Here is a 13,042-nt window from a genome sequence, read left to right on the forward strand (position 1 = left end):
CTTTGTATTTGGCTTCTCTATTATTGTAGCTTAGTAATGCTTTTTTAATAATGCTTTTTTGCCATTGATCTTAATCCTAACCTTAGTTAGTTGTGTCGTTATTTTGAATCTATTTAAATACAGTGATTGGTGTAGATGATTACCACTATCTTCCTCAGACGATTTCTACCACTGCAAGAAACAGGGAACTTCGAACCTAAATTCATCATCTAGTTCCTTGTCTTTGGTTAAAGTTTGTTTCTTACAGTACCAATAGAATGATAAACTGTTGTGTTCAAGTGTTTGAATAAAACAAGTGGAAAACGTCTGAGTTCTCTGTTTGGCTTTCTTTGAGGGACTGTGCACCAGCTGCTTTGCCACCAGGAGAGTTTCTCTGAGAAATCCAGACAAAAATCTCAGACTGTTTTCAATCTGTTTCTTGGACTGAGAGTGAGAGGCCTGAGAGAAAAACTGGCTCATATTGTCTCTATGAATTCTGTTCGCGTTTGAATCTGGTTGTTGGAGCAGATTGCACACACATACACAATACACACTCACAACCTCCAATTCCTCCTGTACTTCTCTTAGTAGTCAGTATTAGTCAGACCTTGTGGCAACCCAAGCCCCTCTATCACAGCACAGCATGAGTTGGTGTTTGCTCTCCAAGCCCCACTTCCTCCTGACACTTTTATCAGTCACTGACACTCTAAAGGCCCACATCTTAGTCGCGGGTTTGATCTCAATCATTCTTGCTTCTCCTGGTTCCTTCCATCTTCTTGTCAGTCCCCTCTTCCTTCTAGTTTTACAAACAACTCTCATCTCCACCTCATCATCTTCACCTTCCTCACTTATTTCGTGTGCTCCTCATCCCTTCATGCTCTTCCTCCTCCAATCTCTCACTTGCCCTTAAGCCTTTCCTTCCTGGGCACGGATCTTTCACTTATTTCCTGTGCTTTCCTTGAGCCCAGGTCTCATGTCCTTTCCACTGCACCGACTTCCCTCATCTCTCTCCTTTTCCCATTTATGCGTGTCCCATTTTTCACGTGCATCGCTCAGTTTTTCCTTCGCACAGCTCAATACTCTTTTCTCCCTTGCAGCCTATGTGTAAACACTACTCCATCTCCTAGGTTCCCCTGTAAACATGCCCAGTCTCCTGCAACTCCCCTGCAATCACCGTAAACTGGCTCAGTGCAGCGTGAAATCAGAAATGCACCTGTTCAGCCACTTAGAAATGGAAAAGCTGTCTCAACTCATTTTTATGATGTGTTCTTTATTGTCCAAGGGCTTAGTTTTTTAAATTACCTTTTCCACTATCTTGAAAAGTTTTCTGGCCTAAACAAAAGAGGTTAGTTTAGTTTCTTTACAGCTGTGTAGCCATTTTCTGAATGGCTGGGCGTTGAGGCACACCTGTTTTCCCTTTTATGTTATTCTCAAATAATGAGTAAACTGCTGACAAGGATTCCAGCTTATTACATAATTAATTGAGGTCCTGATTTGGAGGAACATAGATACAAAAAGTGCCCAGCATGTATACCATAATTATTCATTCTTACCAACTTTTTGCTGTGTCCTTGACTCGCTTAAACACCAAGTTGACCCCTGTTCATTACCAGTGTTCATTTTCTAAGAAATGAGTGCTTGTAATCTGTATGAGGTTCTTTGGTAGGGCTAACTCTTTGAGCTTGATACATTTCCCGAGGGCAAAAGCAAGCAAGACTGTTGTTGGTAGCTTAATAAGTTTTGTCACATGGCTTAAGGCTGTTGTCATGATTGATAACAGCCAGTGAATCCTTTCATCGATCGGCCACGCTGCCCATGAGTATCTGTCCAGAAGTGTTTTGAGCATGCATTTCCTGAGCCTTCCAGGTGTCATGCATACTGACCTGCCGCAGCCGTATTGACGCTGATGCCGCTCATGGCAGCACAAGGGTACCACTATCACAGCTCCCAATTCGCTCTGCAGTCTCCATACTGCTGGACACACTCACTCTACTCACTCCAAGCCAAGGGCAAAACAAAGCATTGTTTATCACCACAGACATCAGATGTTTACCATCAAGGAAAGTTAGATGGAGCAGATTCTTTTTATAGCAGCTTATAAGAGGGAGGTCACCTGGATTTGAAGCAACTATTTGGCCTGCTTTTTTTCCTGTAATTTGGAAAAGATGCCTCCCATGTGAGGACAGGGCCCTGTCCCAAAGGGCCTGTGGGTGACCAGGTGCTAATTGGCTCTTAGAGAGAAGTGACATTAGCTCTACAAGTCCAGCACAGGTGCAGGCTTGCTGTTGTCATGCAGTGGTTGGAGATGATGAAAATCACCAGCATGCAGCCTGTTTACTGAAACCCACTCAGGTCAGAGCAGAAGCAGAGGCCCTTAAATGCAGCAGTGGATGGGATTGCTTTGCAGGGCTTTTAGACTGATGTGAGAGTGGACAGCCTTCATATGAGGGATCGATAGAGAAGCGGTGGCTGCCTGCATCCTACAGCACAAATCTCTCTCTCTCTCTCTCTCTCTCTTTCTCACACACACACACACACACACATAAATGTGAGTAGTGTATTACACATGCATGGAGGGTGAAACACTCATGCCTTAACTTAAAGAATGCATCTACTATATCCCATTCTTCAACTAAAATATAGAGATTATTGCAGTCATTAATTATATTTTTTATTATTATTGTATTTTCAGCCTGTGTGTGCCCAAAAGATAACAGTAAAATACCAGCCTAACTTAACAGTCTTCAGTTATTAAGAACATGAATGCATTAGTGTTTGATCTGTTATAACACTTAATTGGAAAATAGACAGTATATTCACTGCAAACAGGGGTACAATTTAATCCTCAACAGACTAAATGCATTTCCAAAGGGGATTTTTCACAGTATTTACTTCAGAATTTGTCTTCACTGTATGTCTGTCAATATTTATCCTCTCTGACATTGTTCACATCTGTGTTCCAGTTTTGACTTGGTGACCAATGGGGGCATGGCCGCAGCCCTACACTTTGAGCGCGCTCCATTCATCACCCAGGAGCACACTCTCTGGTTGCCGTGGGGACGCTTCTTTGTCATGGATACCATCGTCATGCGGCATGAGGAGAATGACATCCCTAGCTGTGACCTCAGCAGCTTTACCAGACCCAGTCCTGTGGTGTCTCCAGCGCCGCTCACGGCATTCGCTGGCTCCTGCTCTGAAAGGAGGACCGTTGTACCCGAAATCCAGGTGACTGCCCTGCACCTCCTCACTATCCTGCAGGTTGTGATCTGCATGGGTATTTCCTCCCAATGATTCATGTCACACATCTGGGAGAGACTCTGAAGGCTATTCATCAAGTACAAGTGTAATAGTAACTCCGGCTCGTGGCAGCACTGTGGTTTTCTCTCTCTAGTGTAGTGATTTACAGTGCGCATTGTACTGTCTCACTGCAGAGTGATGGTGATTACCTCGCACACAGAAAACAACCTGGACATTTTTAATTTCTCCTGGGTCGTAGTCACCCAGGTTAAGCATACAAGTGCCACTGGAAACGATTTGCTTTTGTATTTCATGATGTCTACATGTGTTGGTGTCTTGTCCATACAAGCACACACTTGCATGGGCTAGTGAGTGCGGGTGAATGTGTGGCTGCTTTATGTCTAGCAGGCATCTCTGTGCCCTTCTTTAATTACTTTGTCTCCCACTTTGCTTCATAAGATTTATGGCATATCAGTGAATTTAGCAGGCTGTCCTGTCTATTTATAGTAGCCTTGTCTTTACTGTTCCTTGAGCTGTGCGAGTACCATACAGGGACATCGTCCAATTTGCACTTGTACTCATAAAAGGGAATGCTGATCAATTAACCAAGGCTTGGCTACACTCTGTGGGTATTTAAAACAAAACTCATCATCCTCTAAGTGACATGTCCTCTGACCAATGTCGCTTTGAGTTGCTGTTGTACTTGTTCCTTTACATCTTGTTATGTACTGTGGAGGCTGCAGACGAGAGGCGACTCAATTAGAGCAGAGAAGAGTTGGTCAACCAAACCGGCAGTGGTGTCGACCTTTGATCCTTAATACGAACACCATGCAGTGTCTAAGTGCTGGAATGCTGTTGCATTGTCAAAAGGTTACAGGTCTGTCCTCTGTGGAAATTTCCTAAGGCAACAATGTTGTCTCCTGCTAAACTAACTTTTATTACTCCATATATTATCTGACTGCACAAGCCCTGAGCCCAAGGGCACTCATTTGATGTCATTGTCATATGGATTGCAAGGAGGACTGTTGTCCTAATGAAGGACTTGGCTATCATTAAATCAATTATGAAATATACTCACTGGAGTACATAATAAAGATATCCTTCACTGGATTCCCTGTAACACATAAACTTGTCCTCTAATTGATGTTTCTAATCTTCCCATGGGTCCATGTCTTTGGTTTGAGGCAAGGCTGTGAAAATGATGTGACAAAGGGTGTAGTGGCCACTGACCAAAGGAAAGACAAATTGATCTGTGTGAAAAAGGAGAGGCATGTTATTAACCCCAACTTAAATTTTAACATTTACAGTTTCTGTCAGTTAGTTTGAGGATTTATGTTTGCATTCTGTCATTGATAAGCTTTGTTTTTTTTTTTGTCCGTAGTCTCTACAGGAAGAAGTGCCTATACCAGGGACAGATATGAAACTCAGCTATTTAAGCAGTAGGACTCCAGGTTACAAGTCGATACTGAGGGTCACTCTCACCCACTACACGATCCCTTTCAACCTGATGAAGGTTCACCTCATGGTGGCCGTGGAAGGCAGGCTGTACAGAAAGTGGTTTCCTGCAGCCCCGAACCTCTCATATGACTTTGTGTGGGATAAGGCTGATGTCTACAGCCAGAAGGTCTATGGCTTGTCTGAAGCCTTTGGTAAGTGCTCAAGTGTGTATTGCATATAATTCAATTTGTGCTTTTTTCTTTCTTTTTTTATGCAGAACACGTGATTCACTAATTCTCATTTTATCTTTGCTTCTTTCTTTAGTATCTGTGGGTTTTGAGTATGAGTCATGCCCAGACCTTATTCTGTGGGAGAAGAGGACTGCTGTTCTACAGGGCTACGAAACCACTGCTTCCAAACTGGGAGGATGGACTATAGACAAGCACCATGCTTTAAATATCCAGAGCGGTGAGGCAATTGCTAAACCCTTTTTTGCATTCCTTTTCTCAGCCACTCGTTCATTTAAATACCTTCTCAAAAGATAATTTCATACTGCATGAATTTCTAATTTTAACACATTCTGCATTGTTTATTTTTTTCATTATCAGTGTGAGGTAAAATATTTTGTGTCTGCTGTTAAAATGTAGACAGTATAATACAGATCACTATGGTTCATTATTGCTGTGTAATCAAAAGAAAGACAGTTTAACTCGCACTGGAAACAAGCGTCTCTTCAAATTAGCATTTTTTTTTTTTTACACTTGTCAGTCAAGTTCACAAGCAATGCAAGTGTAAAGCAGCGTGAGAAAGAAAGAAGTTATGTCCACTGTGCCAGTCTCTAGCATTTTGTTTTTATCTTGATGATTAAATATCCAACAGAATCCATTTCATTCCATCAGTAAACCGACAAAGTCACTCAGCGCTGGGGAGGAATCGGACGATTAATTGACTAATCAGCTTTTTCATCATCCAAACTGTCATTATTATACAATTATATCAGCTGTTACAAATCTTTTATCAGTCCACCCTTACGTTAGTTAGCTGTTGCTAATTGCATATCTTTCTGAATGTGCCAAGGAGTGCACATAACCACCAGCATGTCCACCCAGTGCCTTAGATGATGCTTTTAGAACCACTGAATTGTCTTCGCTTCCTGTAACATTTTGAGGCTTTTTCAATTCAACAGTGTCATGTAGCCTAGCAGAGATCTGACTTTTTTATTACCGCTGTCCATTGTTAGGTGCGAGGGGTCAATTTTCTTATTGCTGGCAAATTACTCTTGAAAGGCAAGAGTAGGAATGAAAAGAGAAAAACTTTGGGCAGCACCTGTCACTATCCAGGCTTCGTCGTCTGTTTGTGTCTGGAAGGCCTCATCAGAGGAGATGAGGCATACTTACATGAAAAATGCTCAGGAAGGTGGCACTTTGATCTGTCGTGTTAAACCTGCCAAGTCTGAGTGTGTTGTCTGGAGGAGGGAGAGAGCTGTTCCTTGTCCCTTCACCACCTCCATCGCCAATCCTTTACCCTATCCTCCTCTTTGGCACCTCCGTGTCTTGTTCATGCCCAGCATTTTTAGGATCATCCCTAATTTAATTGCTGCCAGTCTGTTACTCCCAGCAGCAGCAGCCCCTAAGATTAAATCACGTCCCAGGAAGGGGATGCTTGGCTGATCTTCTCTGATAGACCAAATGTTGTGCTGCTCGAAGAACTCAGGTCACCAAGTACCATCAGAGCTAGACATGCAGATGCTGAATTTCAAATATGATTACGTTGATTGGGCAGCAGAAACATCTTTCGATTTACATACTTGAACATTTTCCAAGAGTAGATTGGCTCTAATGAGAACATGGTGTGCATGCCTGAATGTCTGCACTCATACAGTCTTGGACTACTAGCAGAAAGGGGAGCATTAGCACATTAGAATAGACTCAGCTTGTTAACAGTTCTTACCCATCCATCAGAAACAGAGCAACATGACCATTCTGTTTTAACCATGTTGCTCGCCACTTGTTAACTGCACTGTACGTTGTTACCACACAGCAAGCAGCACGGGTATGTCAGTTATTGATTAAACCTTCTGACACAGAATTTGCAAATATTTATACAGCTCTCTACGCATCTCTGCACACCATCGTGGAATGCTCTACAGATGCCTCGTTTATATGCATGTTACTGCAAATGTACATGGCAGTGCAAGGATTTATTTATTTATTTATTTGTATTCACGCAAAACCACCAGCAATGTTTCCTCACTATAATCAAGTAAGAATTTCTGTTGTGTGAACATGAATAATTTGGGAGATGTTAACAAATGCTGTAATGTGCATTATATTTGCAATTCACTGAAGCAGGATTAACATGTGCATGACAACAGGGCATTCAAACTTTATACTCAATGAGTTGAAAAGTACTGTTAGCAGTTACTGATGATGTTTAAATATTTTTGCAGTTTTGTACTAAGTGCACAAATATAATTTTCTTGTAACATGGGTTTGTGTGCATCATTACACATGACAGGGTCTTAAGTGCATCCTAAAATGTGAATTCAACATGAATTTGCCATTGGTAACTACACACTTGGCCATTTTTGATGCTGTTTTTTTTTTATTATTGGGCTGTTTAACAGTGCCTCTTTAAGAATTTATTTTCTCAAGAGAAGCTGGCCTGGCCTGCTTTTTAAAAAACAGCCTGCTGCTGTCAACAAAGATAAGAGAAACTGATTTTACTGCCTGTTGTTTAACCCTCCTCTGGTTACTACAATTGCTAAAATTAGACATAACCAGTTGGCCACACCTATTTGCACTCGCTCCCTTAGTGTGCACTTGCATTTTTGTGTGCATCCATTTCCAGGACAATTCAGAACTGAATATAAACATGTTGCAGGTGTTACTTGTTCCTTTCCTCTACCCTCATCAGGCATTCTTCATATGGGCAATGGGGAGAACATCTTCATCTCCCAGCAGCCTCCTGTAATTGGCAGTGTGATGGGGAACGGGCGCAGGCGCAGCATCTCCTGCCCCAGCTGCAACGGCCTTGCTGACGGAAACAAGCTGCTGGCCCCTGTGGCCCTGGCCTGTGGCTCGGATGGAAGTCTGTACGTGGGTGACTTCAACTATGTGAGGAGGATTTTCACCACAGGGAATGTCACGAGCGTCCTGGAACTCAGGTAATGGAGGAGTAGCCCACTAACATTCGCTCAAGACCAGGAGCTCAGATGAGCTTGTACACAGGTCATAAACCACTGAGGTCGATTGAGATAGACAGAAATACCCTAAAGGCCCAGGATTGATGGTTCTGCCTCTCTCTTCCACCTGTATCAGCTGGAGTTTGACCCTGATAGGGGCTGAAGAGGATGTAATGGGGTCTTAACAGAAGACATCCTCGGATAAGATTAATTTACCTGTTAAAGTCAGCAAAGACGTGTTTGAGCAGATAAAAAAATATATTGTTTTGTCATGATCCTTGCTTAATTAATTCCATCCACTAACCGCTGTTTTCAAATTCTATCCACTAACATTTCCTCTACTTTCTTTTCCTCTCATTTTGTGCTGCTTTTGGCAAACTGACAGAAATAAAGACTTCAGGCATAGGTAAGAAACACAGTATTTGCTTAAATCGGTATAGAAAAAAGTACATTGATGTTGAAGTGACCTTTTGGGTCCATTTCAGACTTGCAGCTGGAAGCTCGTATCTTACTATACTGAATGTTAGCATAATTTTCATCCTCATAAAACTGTAGATTTAGTGGCTTAACGCCGGTTCCTGAGCTTGTATTAACTGCATTCAGTGCCTTGCTCATGACAGTTTATTTGTATCTGTATATGTGATTGCAAATAGAGAATGCAGTTGATTGTTGGCTCAGGGGAGGCTGCAGTTTTCCTCAGGATTGATAACAGAGGTGAACTTACATTGTCCAACATACTGCAATTGATATTACTACCCCAAAACGTATGTGAACTATTGAGTAATCTAATTGTATGTTTTTTAGTGTTTTTTGTTTCATTGGTTGTGGGTTGCTATCTGTGAAGGAATCTCAACATTTCAGAGTGGGATACAGAACCAGTTTTATTAGGTACACCTTGCTGCATTCACTGAAACCTAACACAGCCTCTGTAAGTAATCCAACCTTTATGAAACACATCATTTTCAGTTGTTCTTGACATTGTCTGAGAGGTGTTGATACAAGCCTGTAAGAAATCGAAAAGTTAAAGGTGCCGTTAGTGTTTGTCCAATATCTCTTCATATTATAAAAACAGATCTACTGCAGTGTATATGACGGGTTCAAAAATGATCACAGAATTGATTCCGCTCCTTTCTGGCACTGTCAATAGATAGACGCAATATGATTCATGTTTCATAAGTTTCATAAAGATTTTACTTATGTAGTGAGGTGAGCCTAATAAACGACAACTCAGACAAGATGTTATCAGTAGCTTAGAGATACAAAAACCTAATTTTTCTTGGCAGGTGGCAGTGAGAGAAATCTCTGGGTACTGTCCTCAGACAACACATCTCGGACAAAGGGCTATTGATCGATTTTCTATCAGTGTGTCATGACTTTGGCTGGGGGAATATGTGGTAAAACTGAGGATGAAAAGTGAAGTGATGCTGGTCGCTGGCCTCTATTTCCCACATGGGTCGCATTAACAAAACACTCAGAAGGCCTCCTTCTTGTTTTTTTCAGTCTCTCTGCAGCTATCTTTGCTAAGTCTTATATCACGTCTTTGTGCAGAACAAAAATGTCAATATGCGGGCATACACTGACTTACAAAACTAAAGAGATGTCAAAGCGCTGTCCCTCCTATCTCAAAATTCCAAATACATTTGCATACTAAGAGGAGATTTATCCAGAAAACGCAGCATGTGTCTGTATGAAACGGGTGGCTGCCTCCTGTTCCTGTGTGAGCTCGCGATAGGACTGGGAGGTGGGTGATCTCACTTACAGTTTTCACTGACCCCCTACTAAGGATGTCCCCATCCACTCCAACCATGCTCCCTCCATTGCCATGCCAGCATGCAGCAAAATCCAATTATCTTCTACAAACTAGATGTTGTCGGTGAATATAGATGGAGTGTGTGGCCATAGCTCAAGGTCAAGGAATAACACCTCATACTTTCAAACACGGTGGGGGACCAACACTGTTCTACATGCAACTGGGAGCTGATAAGGTATCAGCTGATTGCACGTGGCAGATAGAATGCAAAATGGAATCCAATTGTTGAGGCTTGATACTGACCGACTCTAAGACAGCAGTTGTTTTTCCAAGTCTGCCAGTTGTACCTGGCACGTACTGTAAACCAGCATATCAGTCAACTTGGTCAGTGGGCTGATTGTGACATGTGTGCCCGGGGTTTGCTGCAGTGTCCTGTCATCACTGATTCATTGAAGGTCAATTGTCATTTAAAATCATGTACTGCAGTTGACAATTCCACAGACCCACTGGTCTTTCTTCTTGTTGGATTATAAAAATATAAGCTTTGGCACTGTCAGGCCCACCATAAGCCCTAAAAGAACCCTCAAGGTGATAGTTGAAATTCTGTCTTAATCCACTTTGAATGACGCCCTGCTGACAGGTTTCTCCATAATGCTTATCAGGTCTGGCAGAACTGTGCTGCATCCTGCCCTGATAACACGGAGCTAACCACTACATTGCTAAACTGGCTAATTTAAATTTCAAAAAACCCAAAGATGGTCAATTTACAGTATTTAATTTAAAAGTGAGAAATGATCACATTTGTAAAGATAGAACCAACACATGTTTTGTATTTTTGCTTGATAAAGGTTAAATTATTCTAAATTGGATAATAGATAAGATAAATTATTTATCAGAATCCAAATTGTTGTTGATAAATTCTCTTGCGGTTATCTAAAAGAATGAGTTGAGAATGGGATCAGTCAGGTGATTTTTACATTGGTGGCACATGCAGAGAAACAGCCTCTTTTCCAAGTACCATCTGTGCCATGTGCTGTATTAATAAGCATTCAAGTCTGTCAAATCTCTCAGTCACTTTAAAAATAAGTCAGTCCTGCCTCTAGTTTTTACCATCTAGTTGTGTATATTGCTATTGGGCTCAGATGTTTTTAGTTAGAACATGTCATGGTTTGATTTTTCTGCAGAAGATCATGTGTTTATTATAAGCGGGAACTGATTTTTAGTGGAAATAGTCCTCTATGTCTCTTCATTTGTGCTGCTATTGATTTTTCCACAGTCGTCTTTGTTTTTTGACACCTGTTCTGTCTGGACTATGCCAATAGATTGCATCCGTCCCACCACAGCAAGACTACTTATATTTGTTTCTATTGTCTGTGTGTCAGGTGGGTCCGCCTCCTGTGGATATGAAGGATTACTTTTGTAGATTTGTTTGCAAGTTTAGTAGGATATTTTTTTCTATTCCAGAATCTGGGCCTGATGGATGCAGAGTGTTTCTGTTGCTGCTTCGTTCAGCTGTGCTTTTGTATTTCTCCAAAGAAAAGTCCCAAAGGACACGTAAAACATACTTGTTTGTGCTTCTTCTCGCTTTAACCAGGCTACTGCAACTGTATAGCGGCTGTGGTTTCTTACTGTTGTTTTCACAGAGATTTCTTGGGTCAGGGATGAAGTAGTAATTAGGATTTCTGTCAAAGGATCCCCAGTACTCCACTGACTGAGTCCCACCAGACTGTTGTTTCTCTTTGTTTTTCACAACTGTGGGACCCCGTCAGAATTACTGGTGTTTCAGTAATTTTAAAGAAACTGTTACTGCAACTGTACACCACATATATGTATTATGCTCACATACGTGTATGTCCACTGTCTGTCTGTCAATACGCATACATTCAGACAAGTGGTGTTTCCGCTCTCTTTTCACAACAGGGATTTCTAACTGAGCTGACTGTATTGTCGATGGGCTCTAAGCTCCACCATTATGTCATGTTTAATCTCATTCTGTTTTGCCCTGTTTAATCTCATTCTATTTTTCTTGTTCCATGTCCTTGGTTTAAACTGTAATTGTGCCCAATTGACTGTCTAAATGGCTTTTGAATCCATTTTAATTGTATTACACAATGTTTCTTATTGAAAGCGCTGTAGCCTTTCTAGCTTTATTGACTCTGGCTTCTTCCTTTCCTTACCCTTCTTCTCTCAGCAACAGCCCTGCTCATAAGTACTACCTGGCCACCAGTCCAGTGAACGGTGCCGTGTACCTTTCAGACACCAGCAGCAGGAAGGTGTTCAAGGTGAAATCACTGAATGTTGTGAAAGATGTGGCCAAGAATTTGGAGCTGGTGGCGGGAACTGGTGACCAGTGTCTCCCATACGACGACACTCGGTGCGGGGATGGAGGAAAGGCCGTTGAGGCCACTCTCACCAACCCAAGAGGTAATGTATGGATGTTATTATAATCAATGTGGTGTGCAATTTCAAGTCAGTCTTCACAATAGACTAGATTGCTGGATATTTAAAGACAGTAGCCCCAGAAGCTAATCAATAATCTTCAGTTTCATGCTTTAGATTGTCTTCTCTATCCTCCATTACTGACCATGTCCATGTAGGTCACTAACTTCCGTTATTTTAAAACTCGGTTTGTTTTCTCACAGCATGCCCTTCCATGTGCTTCCAGGGCTCTTCTTTTTCTTGTTGCTTCCATATTTGGATGCATTAGTCAGTAGATCACATGTTTCCTTTTTGTCCTGCATTGGGATGACACTGTGAGTCACATGAACTGAAATAACACTGGAATGCCACTGAAATGTGTAACGTGTATTCTGTAGTCCAGTACATTGAAAATACAATGTTTTTCTGTAATTGCTGTAGACTAGAATTTCAGAGCTGCTTAAATATTGTTTGACAGACCCTGAAGTAATAGAAAAACACAGAGGTTAGTATTCTCAGTTGCGTTGTTGTCTGAGGCTGAGAGAGCTTGAAAGAAAGAGACTGAATTGATTAATTTTTTTGTAGTAATTGAATCAATACATACAGTACTCTTCATCTCGATGTTCTTCATTTTGATGTTTCTATTGTTCCCCATTATTGATTTCAAAAATCAATCCACACATTAGTTTTCATTGCCAAGATTAGTCTTTAATTTTTATTGCAGTGAATAGTGGTTAATTGTCATTTAATGGTGCTCTGTCCTCACATTAAGTCACAGATAAACAAAATAACCGATGGATATTTGCCTCTTCTGTCCGTTGAATGACTTTTTATCTGCAGGCATTACGGTGGATAAATACGGTGTAATCTTCTTTGTGGATGGAACCATGATTCGCAGGATTGATCAGAACGGTATCATCTCTACTCTTCTGGGCTTCAATGACCTGACCTCTGCCCGACCTCTCAGCTGCGATGCTGTGATGGACATCTCTCAGGTACGACCCCTCTGACCCGGGCAGCCGGCATGTGTCTTCCTG

General features: G+C 41.6%; 1 protein-coding gene across 8 annotated transcripts in view; it reads left to right on the plus strand.

Moving 5' to 3' along the window:
- The window catches only part of tenm4 (teneurin transmembrane protein 4), a 205,294-nt gene that overhangs the window by 161,917 nt on the left and 30,335 nt on the right, over nucleotides 1–13,042 (plus strand). For 5 of the 8 annotated variants that reach the window (XM_046389708.1, XM_046389707.1, XM_046389711.1 and 2 more), the window contains 7 exons: nucleotides 2,943–3,204; nucleotides 4,598–4,865; nucleotides 4,978–5,121; nucleotides 7,570–7,819; nucleotides 8,223–8,243; nucleotides 11,779–12,011; nucleotides 12,846–13,000. In XM_046389708.1, the coding sequence (XP_046245664.1) occupies nucleotides 2,943–3,204; nucleotides 4,598–4,865; nucleotides 4,978–5,121; nucleotides 7,570–7,819; nucleotides 8,223–8,243; nucleotides 11,779–12,011; nucleotides 12,846–13,000 (1,333 nt within the window). The remainder of the gene's footprint in view (nucleotides 1–2,942; nucleotides 3,205–4,597; nucleotides 4,866–4,977; nucleotides 5,122–7,569; nucleotides 7,820–8,222; nucleotides 8,244–11,778; nucleotides 12,012–12,845; nucleotides 13,001–13,042) is intronic. The other 3 variants (XM_046389709.1, XM_046389712.1, XM_046389715.1) reach the window with 1 other exon arrangement.

This window comes from Scatophagus argus, chromosome 5 (genome assembly GCF_020382885.2).
Source record: "Scatophagus argus isolate fScaArg1 chromosome 5, fScaArg1.pri, whole genome shotgun sequence".
NCBI lineage: Eukaryota > Metazoa > Chordata > Actinopteri > Scatophagidae > Scatophagus > Scatophagus argus.